Below are 23,935 nucleotides of genomic sequence, written 5' to 3' on the forward strand. Positions count from 1 at the left end.
GTGGAGTTATATTTAGTGTCCTTATCACAAAAGTGCCACAGTGGTGCAACTGAGTTAAACCAGGTAGTAGCTGCCTGCTCTGGCCTTTGGACTATCTTTCTCCCTCAAGTTGAGAAAGACTTGTTGCATTAACGTGACACTATTATCACAGAGTAGTTAAAATATACTGTTTTGAGAATTGGGCTATTCAAGACTAATAGAACTTAAAGTAGAGGTGTGTAAAAAGTAACCTTAACACAAAAATTAGGATGAATACGACAACCGCAGACACAGTAAAAGTACCAACTAACACACCATTAAGATCTTAACCTCATTAAACAGGGTAAATATGGCATGCTTGAGGGGAGTTAGGATAAAAAGGGTAGGAGCCTGCTTTCTGTGGTTTCCTCTTTCATTCTTGATCAGTGTCATTATCTGTCTGTCTTCTCTTCTCCTTCTCTGCTTGTCGGAGCAGGCCAGGCTGGTGTGTACCTCTCTGCCTCTCCCAGGCCTTGGGCTGAATTGAGTTTAAACCAGACTTTTTGTTTGCCATGGTATACCTGACCTGGCATAAGGCTCCCCTCCAGTGTAAAAGGAAGACTGCAACAATTGGAAGAGATTAGAGAGTGATCATGCTAACACATTTGCTAAAAACAATAGAAAGGAGGAGGGGGAGGTGTCAGAAGGATGTTGGAAAGAAGCCAGCCTTAGCTGAGGCAACAATCTCAAATCTATGGATAAAACACCATCCGCTCCAATCACTGCAACTTTTCAGCATGAGGAAATGAACCCGTGCTGCTGCCTGTGCGCCGAACTGCCCACTCGACTGAACGTTTCTGTCGTTACACGAGCAGCAGGAGGGCACTGATATGTGCTGAGGTTTGAAAAAGGGCAAAGTGTCTCTTGTTGGTGAAGGGATTGGCAGAGAAGTCAGGCTGAATTAAAATCTCTGGCCCCGTTCTCATGAGTGCCGCATTTCTCTGTGGAACTTCATATCATTCAGGTAATCTTTCACAGGGCCGGAGATAGACAGACACAAACATTTTTGAATCCCGACATGGTGATAATCCAGGCAACAACTGTCCCCAGTCTAGCTAGCCATCTGACACAGGAGTGTAACGCTTATGATGGTGCGTGAGTGATGCATGTGATGTGGATTATGAAACTCTTAGGGTTGAGAAATTATTATATCCTGAGATCTCATCAATGGCATAGTAAGACAGTCCTTCTGGGATTTTGCTATCGTAGAAATGAATGAAAATCAAGCAAACTTCGGTGGAGCAACATTCAGTGGAGCTTGCAATTTTTCAAAATTACCGCAGATTTTGGACAAGACGCGTCATGTGACGTCATCACAACACTGATTCGGCCAAAGCCCTCTTCGATTCACGTGCGTTGAACATGAAAACAGCTAAAACGTTGTGTTTACTGACAAACATCACTGCGAAAGACAATTTCATGCAATTGCAGTTTTGCTAATTCAGGTAGTTTTCCACAAAAAAAAAGCTCTGCAAATTGCATCACAAATTTTGAAAAAAACGTTTTTGGCCGCAAGAATCACAAAAAACTGGTAAGAATGATGTGGAGCAGACTATTGCACACACTTAAAGACATATAGTGCTGTACTGGCTTCATGTCATGTTTCCTTTAAATACCAAGCAGGAAAGTGTGACACTTTAGTTCAAACCCAAAAAAAAGCATGCACTTAGTTATTTTGATTGGACAATGTGTGCTTAGTCTGTCAAGTTTAAGTTTTGTTCTCCAAAGTCATTTTTTTGGGGGGGAATGATGTTAAAGTAAATAATCCACCTCATTCTCATTCATTACACTCGCTAGTGGACCTGCTATGCAGAGGCTGTTTCACTGTGTGTAGTGACCTAACACAACCGTCACTGACAGGCTATGTGAATCTACAGTCTAGACTTGAAAGATATCAGCCCTAGCCTCAGTTATGACCTTGTTTCAAGTCCAAAATAATCCACTTAAAAAAATTCCTAACAGTAAATAATCTGATGTGAATGCCAAAACTGAGACATTACATTAATGTCTTTTTCATAAACACTAGTCCATGTATCTTTAGCCACCTTTGCTCACACTTTGACTAGCCTGTACACGCCAGTAATCACAAAGATGTTTTCTAATGTTTAGGGTCACGTTGTTGGTTGTAACCTTGTAGTTTATCGTTTGTCTCATGTGTAATAGTACCAGTGCTTAATGAATTGCTGTGTTCGTGAATAAAGGGTCATTTTGTTGTAGGCCTCAATAGCACAATAAGGTGTTGGTCTCCTTGACATGCATATAAATAACACTGTGTCTCTCTCTCCACTTACACCCTCTACAGCTGCACTGAATATTTCATGCCTTCTTTTAAAAATCCATTCCTCACTCTTATTCTCTTCCCCTCCCCCATTCACGTCTCTCCGTCTTTCTCGCTAAACGGAGACCTCTTCTCGTGCAGCAAGTGTTGTCTGTGCGAGGGCTCCATTCCTTCACTGCCCCTGGCAACACTCTAATGGAGTCCAGGTCTCTCGAGAGTGCACACACGAGAGAGTGAGAAAGGGAGAGTGAGCGAGAAATGGAATAAGAGAATATCCTCCCTTACCACCACATTAGTGCTGATTTACTGAGAGGAATGGGCTGGAGAGAAGCATCCATCAAGCTAAAGTGTGTTTGTGCTTCTGTTGCCTTAGTTTGTCATCATCAGGATCATCTTTGGTTAGATTCTTTTATGAAATATAGCATTGCCAAGGACAGGCCGGAAATGGAAGGAGCCACTCGAGTGTTTTGAATGGCATCTCATTTTCTACACTGTATATATTCCAGAAGATAACGCCGAGCAGGTGCTGGCACTATTTCACCACAAACTGATGACTTGCAATACCGTCATCGTTTTATTACAGTGATATGTTATTGGGGATAATGGCCCAAGCAGCACATTATTACTATATGTTAATATCCTCTTATTCGCACTGACTTCCTCAGTACCTTTACAATATACTCCATTGGTTTTATTGATGCTTCACCACTTGTTCAGGTGGACAAAGACTAAACTGACATCCTAGTATTTTTCTGTGATTATGTTGGCAGGTGTTTGTTTGGACAGACCTTTAACAGGAAATGAATGGTAGTTTTCAGCCATATCGGTACTTTTTATCAGATTGATATTGGTATAATTATAGTCCTTGAAACAGTTTTTGTCTTAAGAAGTTATTAGGAAGTAGTCCACCCAAAGATGCCTTTGTCTATGTCTCTCTCCTTTTTTCATCCATTCAGCTCATAATAGCTCATAAAATTTGTGATTTTTAATCATTGTGAATATCAATGTGAAGCATAAGTACTTACTTGCAAGGCAAATGGTAATAAATTTGTGTTATGGAATTGAGCAGATTAGAGATCCTGATGGTGGACACAGCTGTCTAATTTAACAGCAAAGCAGATGCTTAAATTGCAATAAATCTTAAGTATTGAGGAATTGGGAATTGTCGAGCATATTGAGAAATAAACTGAGTTCCTTTTTATTATCCATCCTGTGATTTGCTCGTATTCTTCTTAAGTCTTCTTCTAGCGCTTTCTCTCTACTTCACTTATTCAGTCATTCATGGTATCTGAATGCACTGTTTACTCTTGCGGTGCATTTAATTCCTCTCTTTCATGTCAGTTAAAGCAGGAGGGTCAAGCTCTCACACAAGGTACTCATCTCAAGCTGTCAGAATTTGAGTCCAGCTCCATGAGTGGAGTCCAGCTCCATGTGTGGAGTCCAGCCCAGTCATCGAACAGCATGACCTCGATGACTTGGAGTGTAGTGTGTGCAAATTCCAGCCTCTGTTCCACTAGCCTCGGCCATTTTCACAGCTCTCATGCACATGTGCAGGCCAGGCTGAGGCGTATGGAATGTGACCCGTGTTTAAGAGCAGCCAAAGGCTCCAAAGGCCGTCCGGAGTTGTCTCTATGATCAAGTCTTTATTGTGTCCTAAACACCAGTGGTTCCTTTGATGAACCTGATGGAATGCACTGATCCTGCGTCAAATTTTCCTCTCAAAATTTTAGCACCTATTAATCCTGATGCCCAGTGCTAAGCACAAACTCGCCTCACTATTATTACTCGTCATTTCTGGTTTTCAGCTTGCTTGTGGCCACACGTGGCTAGTTTGTCCAAAGGCTCTTTCTCCAGGGACACAGTCCAGCCAGAAATGTGAAACACTCCAGTCCCTTTCCCTTTGCTGCTCTGCAGGTGAGCTGCAGGTGTTTGCTAGCCCAAAGCTACTGTCATCCGCTAGCAGACGTGTCTGAGGTTGTTGGACACTCAAAAAGCCTCAGGTCAGCCAGCTGCCTGTCAGCCTATCTATGGCTGGCCAGATACAGTTCAGCTATATCCAAATAGTAATCCACAAAATATGCATTTAACAGAACTAAGGCATATGCAAGTCTTCAAACAATAGATCATTCAGAATTACTCGAAGTATTACTGGATATTAATTTCCTATTGTGGAATTTTCCCGATAGAATTGTGTCTTTAAGTTTCTTACTGTCTTTGTGTGGAAACAAAACAGAATAAAGGATCCTAGATGTTTGTTTGGCACTCATTTAATAAAATTTCCTGAGTATTGCTTTGGATGCCAAGTATGAACGTTGCAGAAAACCGTGCAAACACTCGACTGGGAGTGATCAACCAGATGTGACCGTGCTTGCATACACCGAACAAGCATTCCCGAACCTCACTTGTGGATGACAGATGATTAAGAGGGGGTTCGTTAATTAGACAAATGACTTGCTCGATTAATTGTGAACCTGTGAGCATCGCATGGATTGCTGCTTTGGCTGCCCTAATTGACTGCTCTCATATTTAGGCTGGGCCGACAAGCTGGGGTGTGTGTGTGTGTGTGTGTGTGTGTGTTGCTCACATGACCATGCCAATCTGCAGTCAAGTAGCTGTAGCCATTTCCTAGTGTGTCATTCTTGCTAGAGCTCACTATAATAATGGAGGCGTTTTCATATGATTCATTATACGTGTTTTATTATTATTCACATCTCTTAAATCAGTGGCAGCGCTGCCACCTGTTTCCTGCTAAATGACACACAATAGGGCGTTTCCGTGCCCTCAATCTGTCTAGATGATATAATCAAATCCTTAATGCCTAGTAATGGATAAACATGGAATTCTTATGAAATATATTTGCTAGTGCTGCATGTTGATGGTTAAAATGATAATCATAAATATTCATCCCTATTATTCAGCCAAATTAGGAAACTAAATAGTTTTACTGCACTTTCTCTTATCATTTAAGTTAACGAAAACATATTTATAAAACTCCTTCAAATGTATAACCTATTGATTCAAAATAAGATGGATCCTTAGTCTTATTAATCATTTTGTAATTTTTTTTTTTCTTTTTCAAATATCAACACAGTAGGAAATCAGTGCTGTTGCAGGTCATGCGTACTTGTCTGGTGAGCTTGAGTTTTGCCGTAACTGTAAAACTGTCATACTGTGTTGGTTAGACAGCATAAACACAAGTATGATGGGGTTGTGATTTAACATGTCAGAATCAATAAACACTGATATTTAGTTAACCAATTAGATAACTTCGACTGCTCGCACCCGCGACACAGCGGGCTGTGCTTAATTAATTAAGGAAGCTGAAATTTGTGATCACAATTAAATGATTTATGAAATGCAGTCTCTGTGTGGATCAGAAGTGGGTCATGTTGTGTAGGGGAGAGAAGAAAATGGGCACTGATATGATTTGTGGTCTCAGTGGCAGGAGGTTATTGAGCTGAACAGATTTAAATGTTAGCTTGCTGTGTTCTTTCTGTTACCAGAGCTCAAATAGGTTAGGATTTAGAAAAAAAAAAACCTACAAGTGGCAGTTAAAGGATTATAAAAGGACCAGCAATTATTATAACAGGGCTAACAATGACTGTTTTGATTATTTCTAGTATTTTCATGAATCTCTCACCAGACAAGCTAGAGTGCTGAATTGTCAGCAGTCGCGTTCATACAGGGTTTTTTTTCCCCCACCTGCATTCTTAAGATAACACTGGATTGACCCGCCCTTGATACTGCACCACATGGAAGTGCCTCTCCTTTATTCTCCAGGGAGTGGGTGGAGGCAGTAGAACTGCATTTACAGGCCTTCAGTCGTACTTCTGCAGGTGAGGCCGCGAAAGCTTTACTTTGTGTTTGCTCAGTGCTCATTGATTGCACAGCAGCACAAGACTGCTAAAAAGCTTTGTTGGGAGGCCTGTGTGAATAAACCATGAATCCCTTCGCCTTAGACAAATCTGGAATTGACCTGCAGATTGCCATGGTTTGTTAAAGGGCTTGTCAATATTTTGCAGGATGTTTGATTAAATTTTTTTGGTTCATGTGCATATAAATGCCAAAACTCTTGAGTGGCTGCTTTTGCTATAGATTTTCCTTTCTGTTGCACTGAAGTACTCTCTATAAATAGCAATGTCTACACTGCATACTAAATTTATTATGGTGTAAGAAATTCTCTTCCGGTTTCCAGCAGGGTTCCAAAATTTCAATCCCAGCTAAGTTTTTTGCTTGTTTTAATATGGATGTTAGATTTTAAATTGTTTTCACTGTCGAGCCAACCTACATTTTTTATTCTGAGATGAATGCTTATGACACACAGTTCTACTTTGTGTATTATTATTATTTTTTAAGTTCTGAACCATCAGTTCCTATTGTAAAGCTGTATTCATGATGGACACAGGGATGCACCGAAATTTCGAAAGATAAGAAAGGCTGAAAACAAAATGTATAGAAAATGTATGGCACCGCGACCGCCCCTCAGTGCTCAGCGCTCGGATTTCACTCTCGATCTAGCCGACGGTTATCGATGCATTGCAACGTTACTAGAGCCGCAATTTAAAGAACGTTACTTTGACACAGAGAAAAAGCGGCGTCCGTGGGAAGTGATGCAGGCAGAGCTGGAGGTGATGAATACATCTTCTGAAGGATCGACACGCAGCACAGAGCAAAGTGTGCCAGAGAAACGCGTGCATACAAGTGGTGATGAATTGATTTGATTTTTAAAAAAAAAGTAAAAAGAAAAAAAAGAGTCTAATATTAATACAATTCTACAAAAAAACTTTTTGAATTACGTCCTGAATTTTCGATTTCGGCCCAGAATTTTCCTTTCGGTGCATCACGAATCCACAGCGGTTTTAATGAAATATTCACTAAACAAATAATCAACAGGGTATAGATTCTTGATTCTGTGTGACTCAGTGATTCAGTGATTATACCCCTTGTCTGTGGTGTTCAGCTTTTTGTTGAGCTCGGAGGCTGTTGTGACTTCAGCCGTCGTATAAAGGCCTATTCAGGCTGAACATGAATGATTTGCTCACAAAAAAAACTAAACACACACACATTACGAGATTTTAAAACAAATGCAGGGATCTATGCTAGAGCTGATATCGATCTTTATCATGGTGTACATTTACATTTGTACATTGCACATTTTTTTTTGGAATTTCCAAGTTGCCAGCCATAGTTCTTTTAAAAAGAAAGATCAATCTTAAACAGTCAGGACAGTCTCTTCAGAACTGCACTGTGGGCCCAGAGACTGTCAAAGCAATGGGGTTTGAAGTGTACCAAAAAAGTGTGTTTGTTTTTTTTTGTTTTTTTTTAAAAAGAGTTAATCGAGTGCAGTTGGATCTGACTATTAAAAGATAAGATCAACGTTTTAAAGCTTAATAAGAGCAGTCTAGTATGTGAATATGTTTTCAGATATATTTACATTCAGATATCTAAGAAGCTAAGAGGAATGATACTGTATTGAAGTTCAGGGGAGAGAAAATTTAGAAAAGCTTGAGTGGTCCATTTTTATCTTTGACTTGAAGTGAGAAAGACATGACTATCTATTACTGTAGTAATTTTTCTTGTCTTTCCTTGTCATCTATGACATCTCCTGAATAATTTTCATGCAATTTGAACAAATAATCTCTTTGTTTATTATGAAAGGCTCGTAACAAGCTAACTATTAGTAAAGCTAAAGTTAGAAGGGAGGAAGGTTATGGTATAAAGGCGCTCTGGAACCACGTTAACTTATGCAGAATATCATGTCCACTCGTGTGGGGGGAAAATAGGCAACACGGGTTTATATGCAACCTGGGGGGGGGGGGCTCCGACCGAGTGCCTGCTCGTGGGAGAACCGCGGAATCTGTTTACTTTGATAAGATGCAATAAACGAGAAGGCGGTTCACCCGCAAAAGCAGTCTGTCTGGTGCATGATGACGCTGAAGAAAGGTTCCGCTGATGTTTGTCTAAAGGTAGAATATAGGTTAAATTTTGATAACTACTCAAAAGCTTATCATCGATATCGTGGTTTTTTTTAATCACAATAAATATCAATATCGTTTTATCGCCCAGCCCTAATCTATACGAACACCTGCACATCTGTAAAGCTGTGCTACAACAATGGGGTTTTTCATATTTCATAACTCTCTTGATTTTGAGATTTAGACTTATGTCATGGAAAGCTCATGTGATGACTGTCAGCAGTAAGTAACTCTTGTATCTTGTATCACAAAGAAGTGTATCATAAACAACATAAGAACTACAAAAATATTAACTCCAAGCAAACTGTATTAGTGCTGAGCTGGACCAAAACTGGCAAACGGTGTTTTAGTGGAAATTCCAGTGAAATTATGGTGCCACATAATTTAAATTAAACTCAGTAGACAATAAGAAAAGTTTATACATAGGCTAAACATACAACCAGTTGCTGCTCAGAGTTGGTTGGTTCCTGGTAATTTGTCTGTTGTATTTTTAGAGATGGTGCTGCAAGCTCAGTAGCACTTTGAACTTCCCCACAGTCATTCTGATGTTCACAGCACAGGTTTTGTTATTCTATTTTTATTCTGTAACTCTATAACTTATCTGATCAGGTACTGCCTCCTTTTGTTAAGAATTGGTTGTGTACCGTATTGTACCATATTTTCATTTGTTGTTTACTTAGAAGAGAAATGATCAACTTGTCGCCATTGCTGATGTCTGTGGTGAACCTTTTCCATTTATCCCATCAGATGGTAGAAATACACATTAGGATTGTTGTAAAGGACTCTGTTTAAGAAAAGAATTGGGTTGGAATATTTTAATGACATTTACCTACATTTACGTATTTTTTTCCCTATCTATCCTTCTAATTTTTGTAGAGAGCTCAAATTCAACTGCATTATCTTAAACACATACTGTTGCTAGTGGTTTCAGAAAATACAGTGTCCTCCACTAATATTGGTGCCTTTGACAAATATGAGCAAAGAAGGGTGTGAAAAATTGGCTTAAAATGGGCCGTGGTTGGAACTTCCAGCCGGACAATGATCCACAACATGCATCAAAATCAATGCAAAAATGGTTTACTGACCTCAAAATCAAGGTCCTGCCATGGCCATCCTGCCACAGTCCCCTGACTTGAAACCCATTGAAAACCTGTTGGGTGAACTGAAGAGGAGAGTCCACCAGCTTGGACCTTGAAATATGAAGGATTTGGAGAGATTCTGTATGGGGGAATCGTCTTGGATCCCTTGCAATGTATTCTCCAACCTCAGGCATTATAGGACGCTCAGAGCTCAGCAAAGGGAGGTAGCACAAAGTATTGACTAAATGGGAAGTGGGTGCTAATAATTGTTGCACTATATATATATATATATATATTTTTTTTTTTTAACAAAAGATGAAAAGGTTAAACAATAAAGACAATTTTTCACAGCCTTCTTTGCTCACATTTACCAAGGGTGCCAATATTACTGGAGGGCACTGTATGTTTCCTTAAATTTAAACATAGTTTTAATTTCATAACACTACATTCTTAGTTTTGCAGATAGTTTGGTGCACATATGATGTATGCTGTTACTTTTTCATTTGTTAGAATTTACTGAAAATGAATTCTTGAGTTCAGATGCTGTAAAGCATCCAGTGTTCAGTGCTGCCTTTTGAAAAGCCATTTGGCTTCCCTCGCTTAATTAACAACTAGTTCTAAAGTGCTTATGAAAGCTTTCATCAGTGTATGTGTGTATGCACTCTATACACAGACCATTCAAAGCCTATAACAAATTTCCTCACAACAGCCATGACTATGTCTTTTAATTATCTTTTACACACTTGCATCAATTCAATGTTTTTAGTATTCTTCATTTCATTTTTGTTTTTATGATTATGGCAAGAACCTTCTGGGTTAATAGCAGCACTATCATACAAAACAAGACAGCATGATGAAAATTTACTCATACTTTTTCTTCTTCTTCTTTCTTCCAGGAATATATTCCAGGTGGACAAACCCAAGACTTTGTTTGTGTTACGGAACTTTTGAGAAGAGATGGGCTGGGATGGTTCTGCCGCTATCACACCTTTCTAAATTCACATCAGACCTTATCCTTCCTCCCAAATTGCCAACCACCTACAGACCCTTTGCATTGTTGCCCTACAAAGATTCTGCATTTTGAGGTGTTTCTGCTAAGTGCACAAATGACTCTGTATTTAAGATTTGGCCTCTAAGAGTATTGAATACACACTCCCCATCCTCAAAAATTAGGAAGTTGAGGACCTTTTTAAGTCCTGGATGTGCTTGGATGGAATAGCAACCCAGTAGCTTTCCAACTAGAGCTTCTGGGAATGGCAAGATGAGTGGCTTCAAACGATAATGATGGCAAAAAAACATGATGCTCGGGCACCAACCTACAACTTGGTTGTAGTAGGTTTGTCCGGGACTGAGAAAGAGAAAGGGCAGTGTGGGGTAGGAAAATCCTGTCTTTGTAATCGCTTTGTACGCCCCAGCGCTGATGATTTTTATTTGGACCACACCTCGGTTCTGAGCACTAGTGACTTTGGTGGTCGAGTGGTAAACAATGACCACTTTTTGTTCTGGGGTGAGGCATCACGACCATTGGAGGAGGGACCTGAATGCCGAATGCATGTGGTGGAGCAGACGGAGTTCATTGATGACCAAACGTTTCAGCCACATCGAAGCACTGCACTTCAGCCTTACATTAAGAGGGCAGCTTCGACCAAACTGGCCTCTGCTGAAAAGCTGATGTATTTCTGTACCGATCAGCTGGGTCTTGAACAGGACTTTGAGCAAAAACAAATGCCTGAAGGAAAGCTTCTTGTAGATGGGTTCCTTCTCTGTGTTGATGTAAGCAGGGGAATGAACCGTAATTTTGATGACCAGATGAAGTTTGTTTCCAACTTGTACAACCAGTTAGCAAAGACTAAGAAACCAGTTGTACTTGTCTTGACCAAGTGTGATGAGGGAGTTGAGCGATATATTAAGGACTCTCACACCTTTGCTCTAGCCAAGAAAAATTTGCAGGTAGTTGAGACTTCAGCACGCTCTAATGTGAATGTTGACCTTGCCTTCCTCACCCTAGTGCAGCTGATAGATAAGAGTCGAGGAAAACCGAAGATCATCCCCTACTTTGAGGCTCTGAAGCAGCAGAGTCAGCAGATAGCATCTGCTAAGGACCGCTATGAGTGGCTTGTCAGTTGCATTGTGAAGAACCACAATGAAACATGGCCCAACATCAACCGTAGAATGCAAACTTCCCCTGAATACAAAGACTACGTCTTCCTTGAGGGTACTTCCAAAGCCAAGAAATTATTTCAACAACATGTGCACAGGCTCAAACAGGACCACATAGAAAAACGGCGCAGGATTTATCTAAGTACACTTCCACAGGCTCTGTGTACTTTGGTACCAGATTTAGACGAGATTGACCACTTGAGCTGGTCAGGGGTACAGAAGGTTCTGGAGACAAAGCGTGGGTTCTCACAGTGGTTTGTTATATTAGATGACACACCATGGGAAACTACTCCACATATAGATAACATGGAAGATGAGCGAATACCCCAGGATCTTTTGGAAACCCCAGCTGCAGAAGTCATTTATGAAAGTCATTTAGAGCACCTGAGGAATGAGAGAAAACGAGCAGAAATGCGTCGAGAATTCAAAGAGAAACTGGTTGCATCACCATTTGTCACTCCTGGCAAGCCTTGGGAGGAGGCCCGCAGCTTTATAATGAATGAGGAGTTTTACCAGTGGCTGGAGGAACCAGAGTATCTGGATATGTACAACAAGCATCAGAAGGAGATTATTGACCAAGCCAAGGAGGACTTCCAGGAGCTTTTGCTGGAGTACTCTGAGCTGTTCTATGAGCTTGAGGTGGATGCTAAACCCAGTAAAGAAAAAATGGGTGCCATTCAAGAGGTTCTTGGAGAGGAACAGAGATTTAAGGCCCTTCAAAAACTTCAAGCAGAGAGGGATGCACTAGTTCTCAAGCATATACATTTTGTCTACCACCCAACAAAAGAGACCTGTCCTAATAGTCCTTACTGTGTGGACAGCAAGATTGAGCAAATCTTGGCCACAAGATTTCCTACTCGGTATGCATTTGATGGCACTTTGAAGTCCCAGTATGGTGAGGGAAAAGTAGATAGGATTAATCTTGTAATCCTTGGAAAAGATGGACTTGCAAGGGAGTTAGCCAATGAGATCAGAGCAATGTGTACCAGTGATGACCGATATACACTGGATGGAAAGACATATGAGCTGGCTCTGCGGCCTATAGAAGGCAATGTACGTTTACCAGTTAACTCTTTTCACACACCTACTTTTACTCCACACGGATGCCTGTGTCTCTACAACTCTAAAGAATCGCTGTCCTATGTTGTTGAAAGCATTGAGAAACTTCGAGAATCAACCATTGGACGAAGGGATAACAGCTTAGCACTGCTCCCCATGTCACTCCTATTGGTCACCAAGAGAGGAGTTGGATCAATTGGGGATATTGGGGGAGAAACTGCCCAAAGTTTAATAATACAAGGGCAGCAGGTTGCTGGGAAACTGCAGTGCGCTTACTTGGATCCTGCTTCCCCAGGTGCAGGCTATGCACGCAATCTAAATGAAAAGCAGATCAACCAAGTCCTAAAAAGCCTCTTGGATGTACAGAGACCTCTTGGCAGTCTTGGAAGTAGCTCCCCTCCTTTACCGGCTCCACGTGCCCGTTTTAGAGACTCTCATGCTCAACAAACTTCAGAGGCTGATTTACATGTTGTTATGTGCATCATGTGTGGAGATACTTATGATGTAGACCAACTTTTATCACCATTTTTACATTCTCAGCACTGTAGACCTTCTGCCAACCTATCTAGTGGCACATCAGTGTTGTTAGACCTTACTATTGGTAGCCAAAGGCAAACCATTGACCTAGCTGTGCTATCATATCATTCTACTTTTTCTTTACGCAAGAGCCGTTTAGTGCACGGATACATTGCAGTATACTCGGCAAAACGCAAGGCGTCCCTAGAAACACTTTGCGCCTTCCTTTGTGAAGTGCAAGACATTATTCCTGTGCAGCTGCTGGCAGTTGGGGAGACTCAAGCAGAGCTAACAGAATCGGAGGTAGCCCGTGATCAACTGGTCGAAGGGGAGGAGTTGGCTCATGAAATTGAGGGCCGTTTCAGTTCTGTTGTCTGTGGACCTGGTGGGGTAGTGGGTGGTTTGCATCGAATAGATCTCTTCCAGCCCTTTTTAAAGGAGGTAGTTGAAAAAAGGACCATTGTAGAGGCCACACATATGTATGACAATGTAGCAGAGGCCTGCAGTACCAATGAGAGTGTCCATTCGCCTCGTTGCGGGTCACCAAGTGTCCCCATGCTGGACTCTGAAGATGATGTCGAGCCCTCACCACCTTGCCCCATGTATAGAGATGATAGCACTTTGACTCATGGCTTTAAGTTTTCTGACCTGGAAAGTAGCGACACCTTCAGTGTCATTTCTGAAATCAGCACCTTTGAAAGCAAGCTTAACAACAAAGTTCCACCACAGGTGCGACCCAAGCCTACAGTTACATTTGGGAAAGTTAGTCTTGGCTCCTACATGGACCATGGAGGTAACAGACGTTCATTACCTTCAGTCACATGGCCACCAAGCAGTGATGGTGGATATGATCCTTCTGATTATTCTGAGCCAGTGGACGCTGTGCCTAAGCCCCGCCCCACAGAAGAGGAAAACATTTACTCAGTCCCACACGATAGCACCCAGGGTAAAATCATTACCATTCGCAATGCAAATAAGAGTCATTCTAATGGTGGGGGAAATGGCTCAGACAGTGAGGCAGACAACAGTTCACTAGAGCGCAGGCGCAATTTGTCTACTGTTGGAATTAAGCCACGATTATACCGTGATCGCTCTAAGCGACTGGGCAAGTTCAGTAATTTCCGCACAAGTTTCATTGGCAGTGACGATGAGCTTGGAGGTCCACCCAAAACCAAAGAGGACGAGATGGGGATACAGAAAGGGGACAATTCTCTGAATGAAGAATGTGAGGACCCTAAGAGAAACAAAATTTTGAGGAGTCTGCGCAGACCTGGCAAAGTAAGTTTCAACCTGCATATGTGGAGTTTTTTTTATGATTGAATAAATGAGTTCTGCTCTTTAATGTTTGCCATTATGAGAAGAACATTCCATGTTTCCTTTTGTTTTGATGAAGCTGTACACTGCAGCAGCTTGTATTAAGCCAGGTATTTTTCTGAACATTGGTGAAATCAATTTGTAGCTTTGAAATGGAAATTGTATCATATAATACCCAACATAATCAGTTACTTTGTTCCATATGTTCTCATTAGCCTAAGCTTGAGTCGAGACACATTTCTACTATGAGTTTACATGAAAGTAAAGACGAGGTTAAATGCTTTCCCCTTCCCCTCAGGAATCTGGATATTGGCTTTGAGTGCACTAATGCTAGCATTATATTTGAATTAAAAGGCATTATCCTTACTCATTACCTTATACAGAAAGTTACAGTTTGCAGTTTCAGGTTGCATAGCCTCATAGCGAAATTAACAAAAATATAAGTAGATTTAGTGTCTCAGGTTTTAATATTAAACATTTCTGTTAACAGTCTAGTGATAAAAATTAATTTCCCTTTGTTAATTTCCTAGTCTATGACATGAACACTTATTCATATTATAGTGGCTTATATTTACTTTATGCATTAAAGTACTCTGCCTGAATAATCATGAGTCATGTTTATAAAATAGGGATCTGCCCTGAAAAATGCTGGGCAAAGCTGCATATCTTTAACATGTATCATTATTCCTAAAACTTTGTTGTCTTAAAAATTGTTTAAAAAAATAATCATGATGACATCTAGCTGTTTGGGTCACTCTACTGAACTCTGCTTTTCAAATGCAGCTCTGCCAGCATGACCAACAATACCAAACTCTTTTAATGAATACATTTTTAAAATTATTATTATTTTTCATATTTATTTTACTAAAAGCAGTATGGGTGTAGTGAGACATCGCAGTGCAAAAACATAGGCAATGTGCAATATTAGCATTTTATTAATTATGCATTTAATAAAATTGCACTGTTTGAACATGAATGGTCTCAATCTGGACATCTCAGAGTTATAATATATAGAGTGCGTGCTGGTCACATGATTGCCTTCTTTCATCGAGAGCCTGCACCATTTCCAGTAATCATCTTCACTTGTGAAGTGACAGATAGCCCAATGGTTATAACAGTTAAAGCAATGGTACACTTTAAACAGACATAAATGTATGTAGTTTTGCATTGTTTATGATTTCATTCATAATTTTCTTCATTCAAATGTTCTAAATAGAATTGAATCAAATTGTGAAGCCTGTATTGTTACACCCCTAAAACGCAAGCCTCTCTCTCTCTCTCTCTCTCTCTCTCTCTCTCTCTCTCTCTCTCTCTCTCTCTCTCTCTCTCTTGCGCGCACACACACAAAACTGTGTTGCTTTTATCCTGGATTAAGGCGAAGCTTTGACCCATGTTCTAATCACAAATTACAAACCTGGAGCGGTAGCCTGATGGTTTTCCCTCCAAATTTACGTTAGCAAACCAACTGCCATTTTAAATGTCCCTAAGGTGGAACACATTTGAATGCTAGAACTGGTTTGACAGACTTTGTGCCTGTGTCCAGCCCAGTCAAGCCTCTCTCTAGGCTTGGCTTGAAGTTTTGTTAGTGTGGTGAGCATTGTATGACTAGCCCTGGTTTTGTGTTGTAGTTGTTACTCTGACAATGCTTCAGGTTGCCTGAGGAGATCAGTTGAATGAAATGAGGAGGAAGAGTGAAGTGATTTGAATAAGAATCAATTGAATTTGTATACAAAACTCAAAAATGGTTATTGACGCTCGAAGCAGATTTTATTTTTCGAGATCATTTGAAACAGCTGTGACACGACGTGCCCTCCATTCATCTGGGATATGATGGAATTCGGTTACAAGTATAATGTGTATGTTGTTGCAGTCATATCTTTTGTGTTTTCCAAAAGAAATGGCAATGATTCATATAGCTGTGAGCCTTGGTGATAACAAGAGGGCCAAGAACAGTGTAATGTCCAGTTCCTCCTCGATTCTGCTTCAGTGGGGTTATAATTGAGCCACTGTTTAAATCGTGTTTGTTGCATCAATACCCTATGGAAAAAAGGCCAGTAGCCTTAAGGAGAGCTGTACTGGGTTAAACTATTCAGCCATCCCCTTAAGCCCTTTCCTGTATTGGGTTGTCATTATATACACACACACACACACACACACACACACACACACACACACACACTCGCTCTTGCTCGCTTGCTCGCTCACTCAACCCCCCCCCCCCCCTTTAATCTCCCTCCTGATAGGCCGGAAATGTTTGCTTTTCTCTCGCTCCCTTTAAAATCTCCTCACCCAGCCAGGGGAATGTTTTAAATTCCTGCATCTCCTTGTTCCACACTAATTCCCCATTAGTATGGCTGCAGCTGAGAGACCTTAAAAAGTGAACTTTCTCACCCCTGCAGAAATGTATTCAAATTTTTGGAATGTGCCAGATTTGAATATCTGCGTGATTTTCATGATCTTGTAACATCGAGTTCGATATTTGTTTTCTGTAAACACACTTTTTACTAGGGCTACACAATATGGACAATAAAAACCATATGCTTAGTTGTTGGATATCACAATGAGGATGTGATATGTGAGAAATTAAGACTAAACTATTTTAATGTGTCTTACACATGTGGATGTGATGCAAATCCTGAAAATGAATGCTAACATTTATCTTTTTAAAGCAGAAAGCAAAATTACAGTGCAAAGTGTATAATAAAAACGTCATCAAGGCACCAACAGGTTTCACAGAGTGGTCTTTTTATTATTTAAATAACAGTGTAGTTAGGCAAATCCCAAACGTTTTGCATTTTAACATTTACATGCTAGGGTATAAAATAATGGTGTTGAACATCCTACGTAGCTACACTACATTTGAGATTCAGCCACAGAAAAACAGTCGTGGAAAAAGAGCTGAATGTTAACATGGCTGAAGTACATTTTATATAGGCTATGTACATATTGACTCAAGTAAGAGCAAAATGTACTCTCCATACTCGTACTACTACTCATACAATTTATTTGACTTATTTGCTTAAGTTAATTATTTAATTGTAACAGAGATTTTCACCTTTAAAAGCAAATTACAGACTTGCCCCTGAGATTCAGTATTCTTCCTCATACACATGATGGTTGCTCATAATCTTTTCAGCATTTGACCTCATCTTTTTATAGTCTAATAGCAAATAATAGCGTGTGTTTGTGTGTGTGTGTGTGTGTGTGTGTGTGCGTGTGTGTATTTAACTCTGCGATTTTACCATAATGAACTCGTCTACATGCGTGCACACACAAACATGTCAACAGTGCGAGTCACCACAGTGCACTGCTACTTGTATAAATATAAATAAATAATCGCCCTCCACACATCACGATAACCATAAAAACGCAATTAATTTTGCAGCCCTTATTTTTACATTATATCATGATGCCAGCAATACTCCCAGTGAGTCAGAATTACAACAGTGAGGCAGGTTTATTCAACTTAAATCTGTGATGGTCTAGGTACATAAAAATGTATTGCTTAAAATGGTTCAGATTCAAAGTTAAGCAGTCCATATAGGATTTGACTGAGGTTTTTTAATGATTGTTGCAGCCAAAAATGCTGCAATTTAAAAAAATAAATAAAATTGTGATGCAATTGCACGAAATTGTTTTTGCATGTTCTTTTGCAGTGATGTTTGTTGGTAATTGAGACTTTTTTGCTGTACTCATGTTTGACACACATGAAACCAGGGGGTTGGGGGGGGGGTGCTGAATGCGCATTGTGATGACATCATATGACATGTCTTGGCCCAAACCTGTGGGAAAAATCTGCAAATTGCAAGCTCCTGCGAATATTGCAGAGTTACCCTGATTTTGCATTCATTTCTGAAATCGCAAAATCCTGGAGGGACTGACTAAGTTGACTGAATGGTGACAACATTTTACTTTTTCGTGCGTAACCGTTAGTGCTTATTTTATGGCTGTAAATAAGATTTATAGTGGTTGTTTTGACCAGCACCACAGACGAGACGCATTCCATTTTGACATTTACACAGCAGAGAATAAACACATTGCTATGTCCATTAATTTTTAATTCTGTTTTTGTCAGCTTGATAATCAGACCTGAGAGGGTAAATAACATGAAAAAACTGTGAAAACTCTCCCCTTTCTGAACTAATATCTTTTGCCCTGCAGCTAGTCTCTAGTTAGATGAGCTGCCTTCAGCTTAATAATGTACAACAATGCATGTGATTGGATAAGCTGCAACAACGAAAAAGAGTTGCTGAACTGGGGCTGGGGTTTTTTTCCGTTCTTTTTCTCCCCCACACCTCCGAAAAAAATGATTATCAACTGCTAGAGTATTTTCTGTATTCAGAACTGAGGGTTCAGTCTGCTGAAATATTTTCCTGGGTCCTCAAGTAGATGACCCCTCTTATAATGGCTTGGAGTTGCACTAGTTATTTTACTGTTCTCTTAAAATGAGACCGTGAGATGGACTGACTTCATAGACCACTAGAGGAAACAGAGTGCATAGAGTGCTCTTTGATGGTGCATATGAAAATGGATTAACAGTCCTAATCACTGATGTATGGGTCGGCTGTTCTCAGTTCATGGCACAGTTGTTGAGCAGAAGATATGCAGCAAAGACTGTTAATGCAGGTTCTGGCCTGATAAGCATCAGGCTCTCGTGTTCTCTGTCCTCCTCTGTCCCTTTGACTGACAGTGCTGCAGACACACCGTGACACTCCACTGCAGAGTGTTCAGAGGACGGAGGGAGAACTGGACATTCAGTGCATTTCTCTGCAGAACCTCAAATGTTGAATTTACACAATGCTAACTGACTATAGCTATGGATGTTAACATGTGTTGTCCAGACACTGTATCAGTATCACTGTTTCCAAAATGATGCCCGATTTACTGTAAAGTGCACTGTTCTCGTGGTATTTAGTAGTGTCCAACAACATGGTGGAGAATTTCCGGTGCACTCGTTCATTCCTACAACGTATTGTCATAGGCAGGGTACAAATTATATACATTAGAGATTAGATTGTTGAGAAATCGTTTTGTAAAGGCATTTTTATCGTAACATGTTTGGTTTAGAGGTAACATGGTTAGTTTATTGTTCTGTGAGATAACGGTGTGTGTGTGTGTGTGTGTGTGTGTGTGTGTGTGTGTCTGTCTGTCTGTGATGGAATTTGATTGGTGTCGCAAAGCGATGAGCATTATACAAAATTATTTCTCATTAATTCACTTTTCTCTAATAGTGCTTTTATGTAGTGTTCCCAATTTTCTAGGTCTTTCTCTAATGATTCCGTCTATACATTATTACCCTTAGTTGGCTAAAATATTTATAATTCTATCTGTTTGCTAGTCTGGTAATGAGTCTTGGTATTGGAGACAATATTGACCTGAAACACTTGATCAGATGTGATGTATATTGTTAATTGATCACAATTTTTTTGTGTGTGTATATAAATATATAATATTTCAATACGCATTTATAGTGAGCTTGTATGCTAAGAAAATGTCAATATTAAATCAGTATCAGGTATCAACCAATTCTCAGAGCTCTGAAATTGATATTATATAGAAAATTGAAAAACTACTTTGGTGGATCAATACTATATTGATGTACATCCCTCCCAGCTGTAATTTGCTGCTAAATTGGTAGAAGTCCATGTTGAGTTAACAGTGACTACGTTTACATGGACAGCAGTAATCTAATTATTGACCTTACTCTGATTAAGATAATAATGTGAATAAGGTGTTTAAATGAGTCGCTTTTAGAATACTCCTGTCGTGTACCCGTTTTACATGTTTTAGAACATAATTAGATTAACAACCCGCCTCATTACATCACCGCGCCACGCTGTCCAACGTCCCTTCAGAATTTCACGTATCAACATACAGTTCGTCTTCGTTATGGTACCGTATACAGTTTTGGGTGTTTTTATTGAATTTTTTTTACGAACGCTTTAAGTGCAGTTAATTATTTGTCATGCTATTCGTGCTAATAGACAACTGCTTGAAGCTGTGGTCTGTGTCTCAAACCGCGTAATTACCGTCTGTATAGTAGCCGAGATACATGTATTTTTCCCCACTACAGGCCTATAGTAGGCAAGTATGCGGTTTGGGACGCGGCTGAACTCTCTTGCTCGCCGTAAAACGTAAAACTGCCGTGTGTGATCGTGTCCTGTCGTAAAATGCGGTGAAAACTCACACGATGTTCATAATGTGATTAAGGTGTTTACATGTCTGTAATACACGTCCATAATGCGACTAAAACAGGAGTACTCCACCTGTCTTAATTCGATTAGAGCTTAATTCGATTATGACCTTAATTAGATTAAGGTAAGTAAAAATTGCTGTTTACATGGTAGTTTCTTAATCAAAGTATGGTCTTAATCGAATTAAGAGTGGATTATTGTTGTCCATGTAAACGCAGCTAGTGTTAAGTTTCTAGTATGCACTTGTATATAGTGGTAGTTGATCTCCTCTAATGCATGACAAGTTGGGTGCAACTAAGAAAGGTGAATTCTGGTCATATCGCAGATGTACTTTTTGTATCCATTAATATTTATCTTTTGGCTAGTGTTGTGTCATGAATATCTTTCTGCTCATAGGCTGGACACTATTTCAGTCAAAGACATTTCTCCCTCTTTTATTTTTTGCAGAAAACAAGGCCAAAGCCTCGCCAGTCCATTTCTAAACAACTGGAGAGTAACTACTTTGGTGTGCCATTGGTCAACGTGGTCACAGCTGAGCGTCCCATCCCGCTGTTCATTGAGAAGTGCATCCGTTACATTGAAGCTACTGGTGAGCCCCCTTTATCCCTAACTGCAACCACAAACAGCAGGCTCAATCACATTACTCATACTGACAGCACGAAGATTACACCGCAAAGATGGAGCTTGTAAGAAAGAGGAGGCTTTCCCCGTCTTTGCTCAGCTGAGCATGTTATCCAGAGTTTATTTATCATCATACATTAAAATGTTCCAAACTTCTAAGAAATGTCTCAAGGTGTTGATTTATGAACAGCTGCATCTTGTCCAAGTAGGCATGAAAGGGTATATCAGAGATTAGCACTTTGCTGATTAGGTAAAGGCTGCCAAGGTTAGTGAGGCAGTGTGACACAGTAGATGGTGTTGAAACTCCATTCAGACACGATGATGGAGATGAGGATACAGTACTTGCTGGACCATTACTCTATGGATAACAATGTTTGCATATAATTTCATTTCCTCCTCCCCTTTCTCTCAGAGTCAGGTTTCTCATTGGAGTGATTTTGACTTTCCATTCACCTGTTTATAGCTATTTTTCTTCCTGTCTGTTATGTCATGTTAGCCTTTCATGTCTTAACCTATATATTTCTTTTTCCATGTCTTTTTCATTTTTTCTTTCTTTCATGGTTTATTGACACATTAATTTGTGAGTCTGTTTCTCACACTGCCAATGTCTTCAGTTAGGTCAGTCAGCCTCAGACGCTCTCTTTTTGCATTGTGTGATGTACAGTGCCCTCCAGTAATATTGGCACCCTTTGGTGAATATGAGCAATGAAGGGTGTGAAAAATGGTCTTCATTGTTTAACCTTTTGATCTTTTGTTAAAAAATAATCACAAAAATACTCTGCTCCCTTGGATATGAAACAATTGCAAACAAAACACAGGTTTATCTCCTATAATGCCCGATGAAGTTGGAGAATACATGGCAAGGGATCTCAGACCATTCCTCCATATAGTATTTCTCCAAATCCTTCAAATTTCGAGGTCCATGCTCGTGGACTCTCCTCTTCAGTTCACCCCACAGGTTTTCTATGGGTTTCAAGTCAGGGGACTGGGATGGCCATGGTTTTTTTGTGTTGATTTTGATGTATATTTTGGATTATTGTCCTGCTGGAAGATCTAACCATGGCCCATTTTAAGCTTTCTGACAGAGGCAGTCAGGTTTTCATTTAATTTCTGTTGATATTTGATAGTCCATGATCCCATGTATCCTAACAAAATGTCCAGGTCCTCTGGCAGAAAAACAGCCCCAAAACATTAAAGAGTCACCTCCATATTTAACCGTGGGCATGAGGTACTTTTCCATATGGCTACCTCTCTGTGTGCGCCAAAACCTCTTCTTGTGTTTATTGCCAAAAAACTCTATTTTGCTTTCATCTGACCATAGAACCCGATCCCATTTGAAGTTCCAGTAGTGTCTGGCAAACTGAAGATGCTTGAGTTTGTTTTTGGATGAGAGTAGAGGCTTTTTTCTTGAAACCATTCCAAACAACTTATGGTGATGGTGACTTCAGATTGTAGTTTAGGAGACTTTCTGACCATAAGATTCAACTAACTTCTGCAATTCTCCAGCTGCGATCCTTGGAGATTTTTTGGCCACTCGAACCATCCTCTTCACAGTGCGTTGAGACGATATAGACACACGTCCAATTCCAGGTAGATTCATAACATTTCCAGTTGACTGGAACTTCTTAATTATTACCCTAATGGTGAAAATGGACATTTCCAATGGTTGTGCTGTTTTCTTATATCCACTTCCCATTTTGTGAAGCTCAACAACCTTTTGCCGCAGATCACAGCTATATTCCTTGGTCTTACTTATTGCTACGAATGATGAAGGGAATTTGGCCTATGTGTTATGTCATATTTATACCCCTGTGAAACAGGAAGTCATGATTGAACAATTTCCTGTTCCTAGTCATCTAGGTGTACTAAAAATTTGTTAAATGTCAATGGGGAATATACTTCAAATATGTTTTTCCTCATGTGAATTCATAGGGGTGCCAATAATTGTTGTACACTTATATTTAACAATTTTTCTTATTTTTTGATAAACCTGTGTTGTGTTTGCAATTGACTGATTATCCATGAGAGCAAAGTATTTTTGTGAATCAAAAGGTTAAACAATAAAAACAATTTTTCAGAGCTGCCTTTGCTCATATTTACAAAGGGTGCCGATATTAGTCGAGGGCACTTTATATTCAGAGCTGTGCCAGTTACAATGTCATTGGCTGTCCGTACCTCCATGTGTACGCACTTCTGTGCCCCGGTTTTATCAGTCCCTTAGGAAATTTTTTTAACATTCTGACAACAATAAGCTTTTTCAGAGCAAAATAAAGGGACTGGAAGTCTTACTTGAGAGACTGAAGGCTAGTTCACACAGTGCTTTTTTTTGTCATGTGGCATATCACAGAACAAATGCCTTTCCATTTTAACATTCAATTGAGACCATTTCCATTGGATATGATATTCATCATGCAGCTGATTACTACTTTTATTTTTTTTTCCTCCTTTCATTTCAGTCTCTTTGCACCTGGGTGACAATAGCATTGACCACACAGTATAGCTATTTTTCAATATATAGAAGTGTACATGACTAACATTCGCAAATCCTTTGTTTAACAGCATTAACTAAGTTACCAACTACCAAAGCAGAGCACTGTGCTAATGCTGCTAGCAGTAGCTATTTGGCTTTAGTAGCTATCAGTATTTGCTAACAAACTAGCTAGTCTTAGTTTAAGCATTATACAGTCTAATTAAAACCAAGCACTAGTGAGACGGCTAACA

General features: G+C 39.9%; 1 protein-coding gene across 2 annotated transcripts in view; it reads left to right on the forward strand.

Annotated features, from left to right (window-relative positions):
- arhgap35a (Rho GTPase activating protein 35a) overlaps positions 1-23,935 on the forward strand; it is a 72,126-nt gene that overhangs the window by 31,403 nt on the left and 16,788 nt on the right. For both annotated transcript variants that reach the window (XM_053646385.1, XM_053646384.1), the window contains 2 exons: positions 10,247-14,363; positions 21,041-21,182. In XM_053646385.1, the coding sequence (XP_053502360.1) occupies positions 10,632-14,363; positions 21,041-21,182 (3,874 nt within the window). In that variant the 5' untranslated portion in view covers positions 10,247-10,631. The remainder of the gene's footprint in view (positions 1-10,246; positions 14,364-21,040; positions 21,183-23,935) is intronic.

This window comes from Ictalurus furcatus, chromosome 17, assembly GCF_023375685.1.
Source record: "Ictalurus furcatus strain D&B chromosome 17, Billie_1.0, whole genome shotgun sequence".
In the NCBI taxonomy this organism is placed as follows: Eukaryota; Metazoa; Chordata; class Actinopteri; order Siluriformes; family Ictaluridae; genus Ictalurus; species Ictalurus furcatus.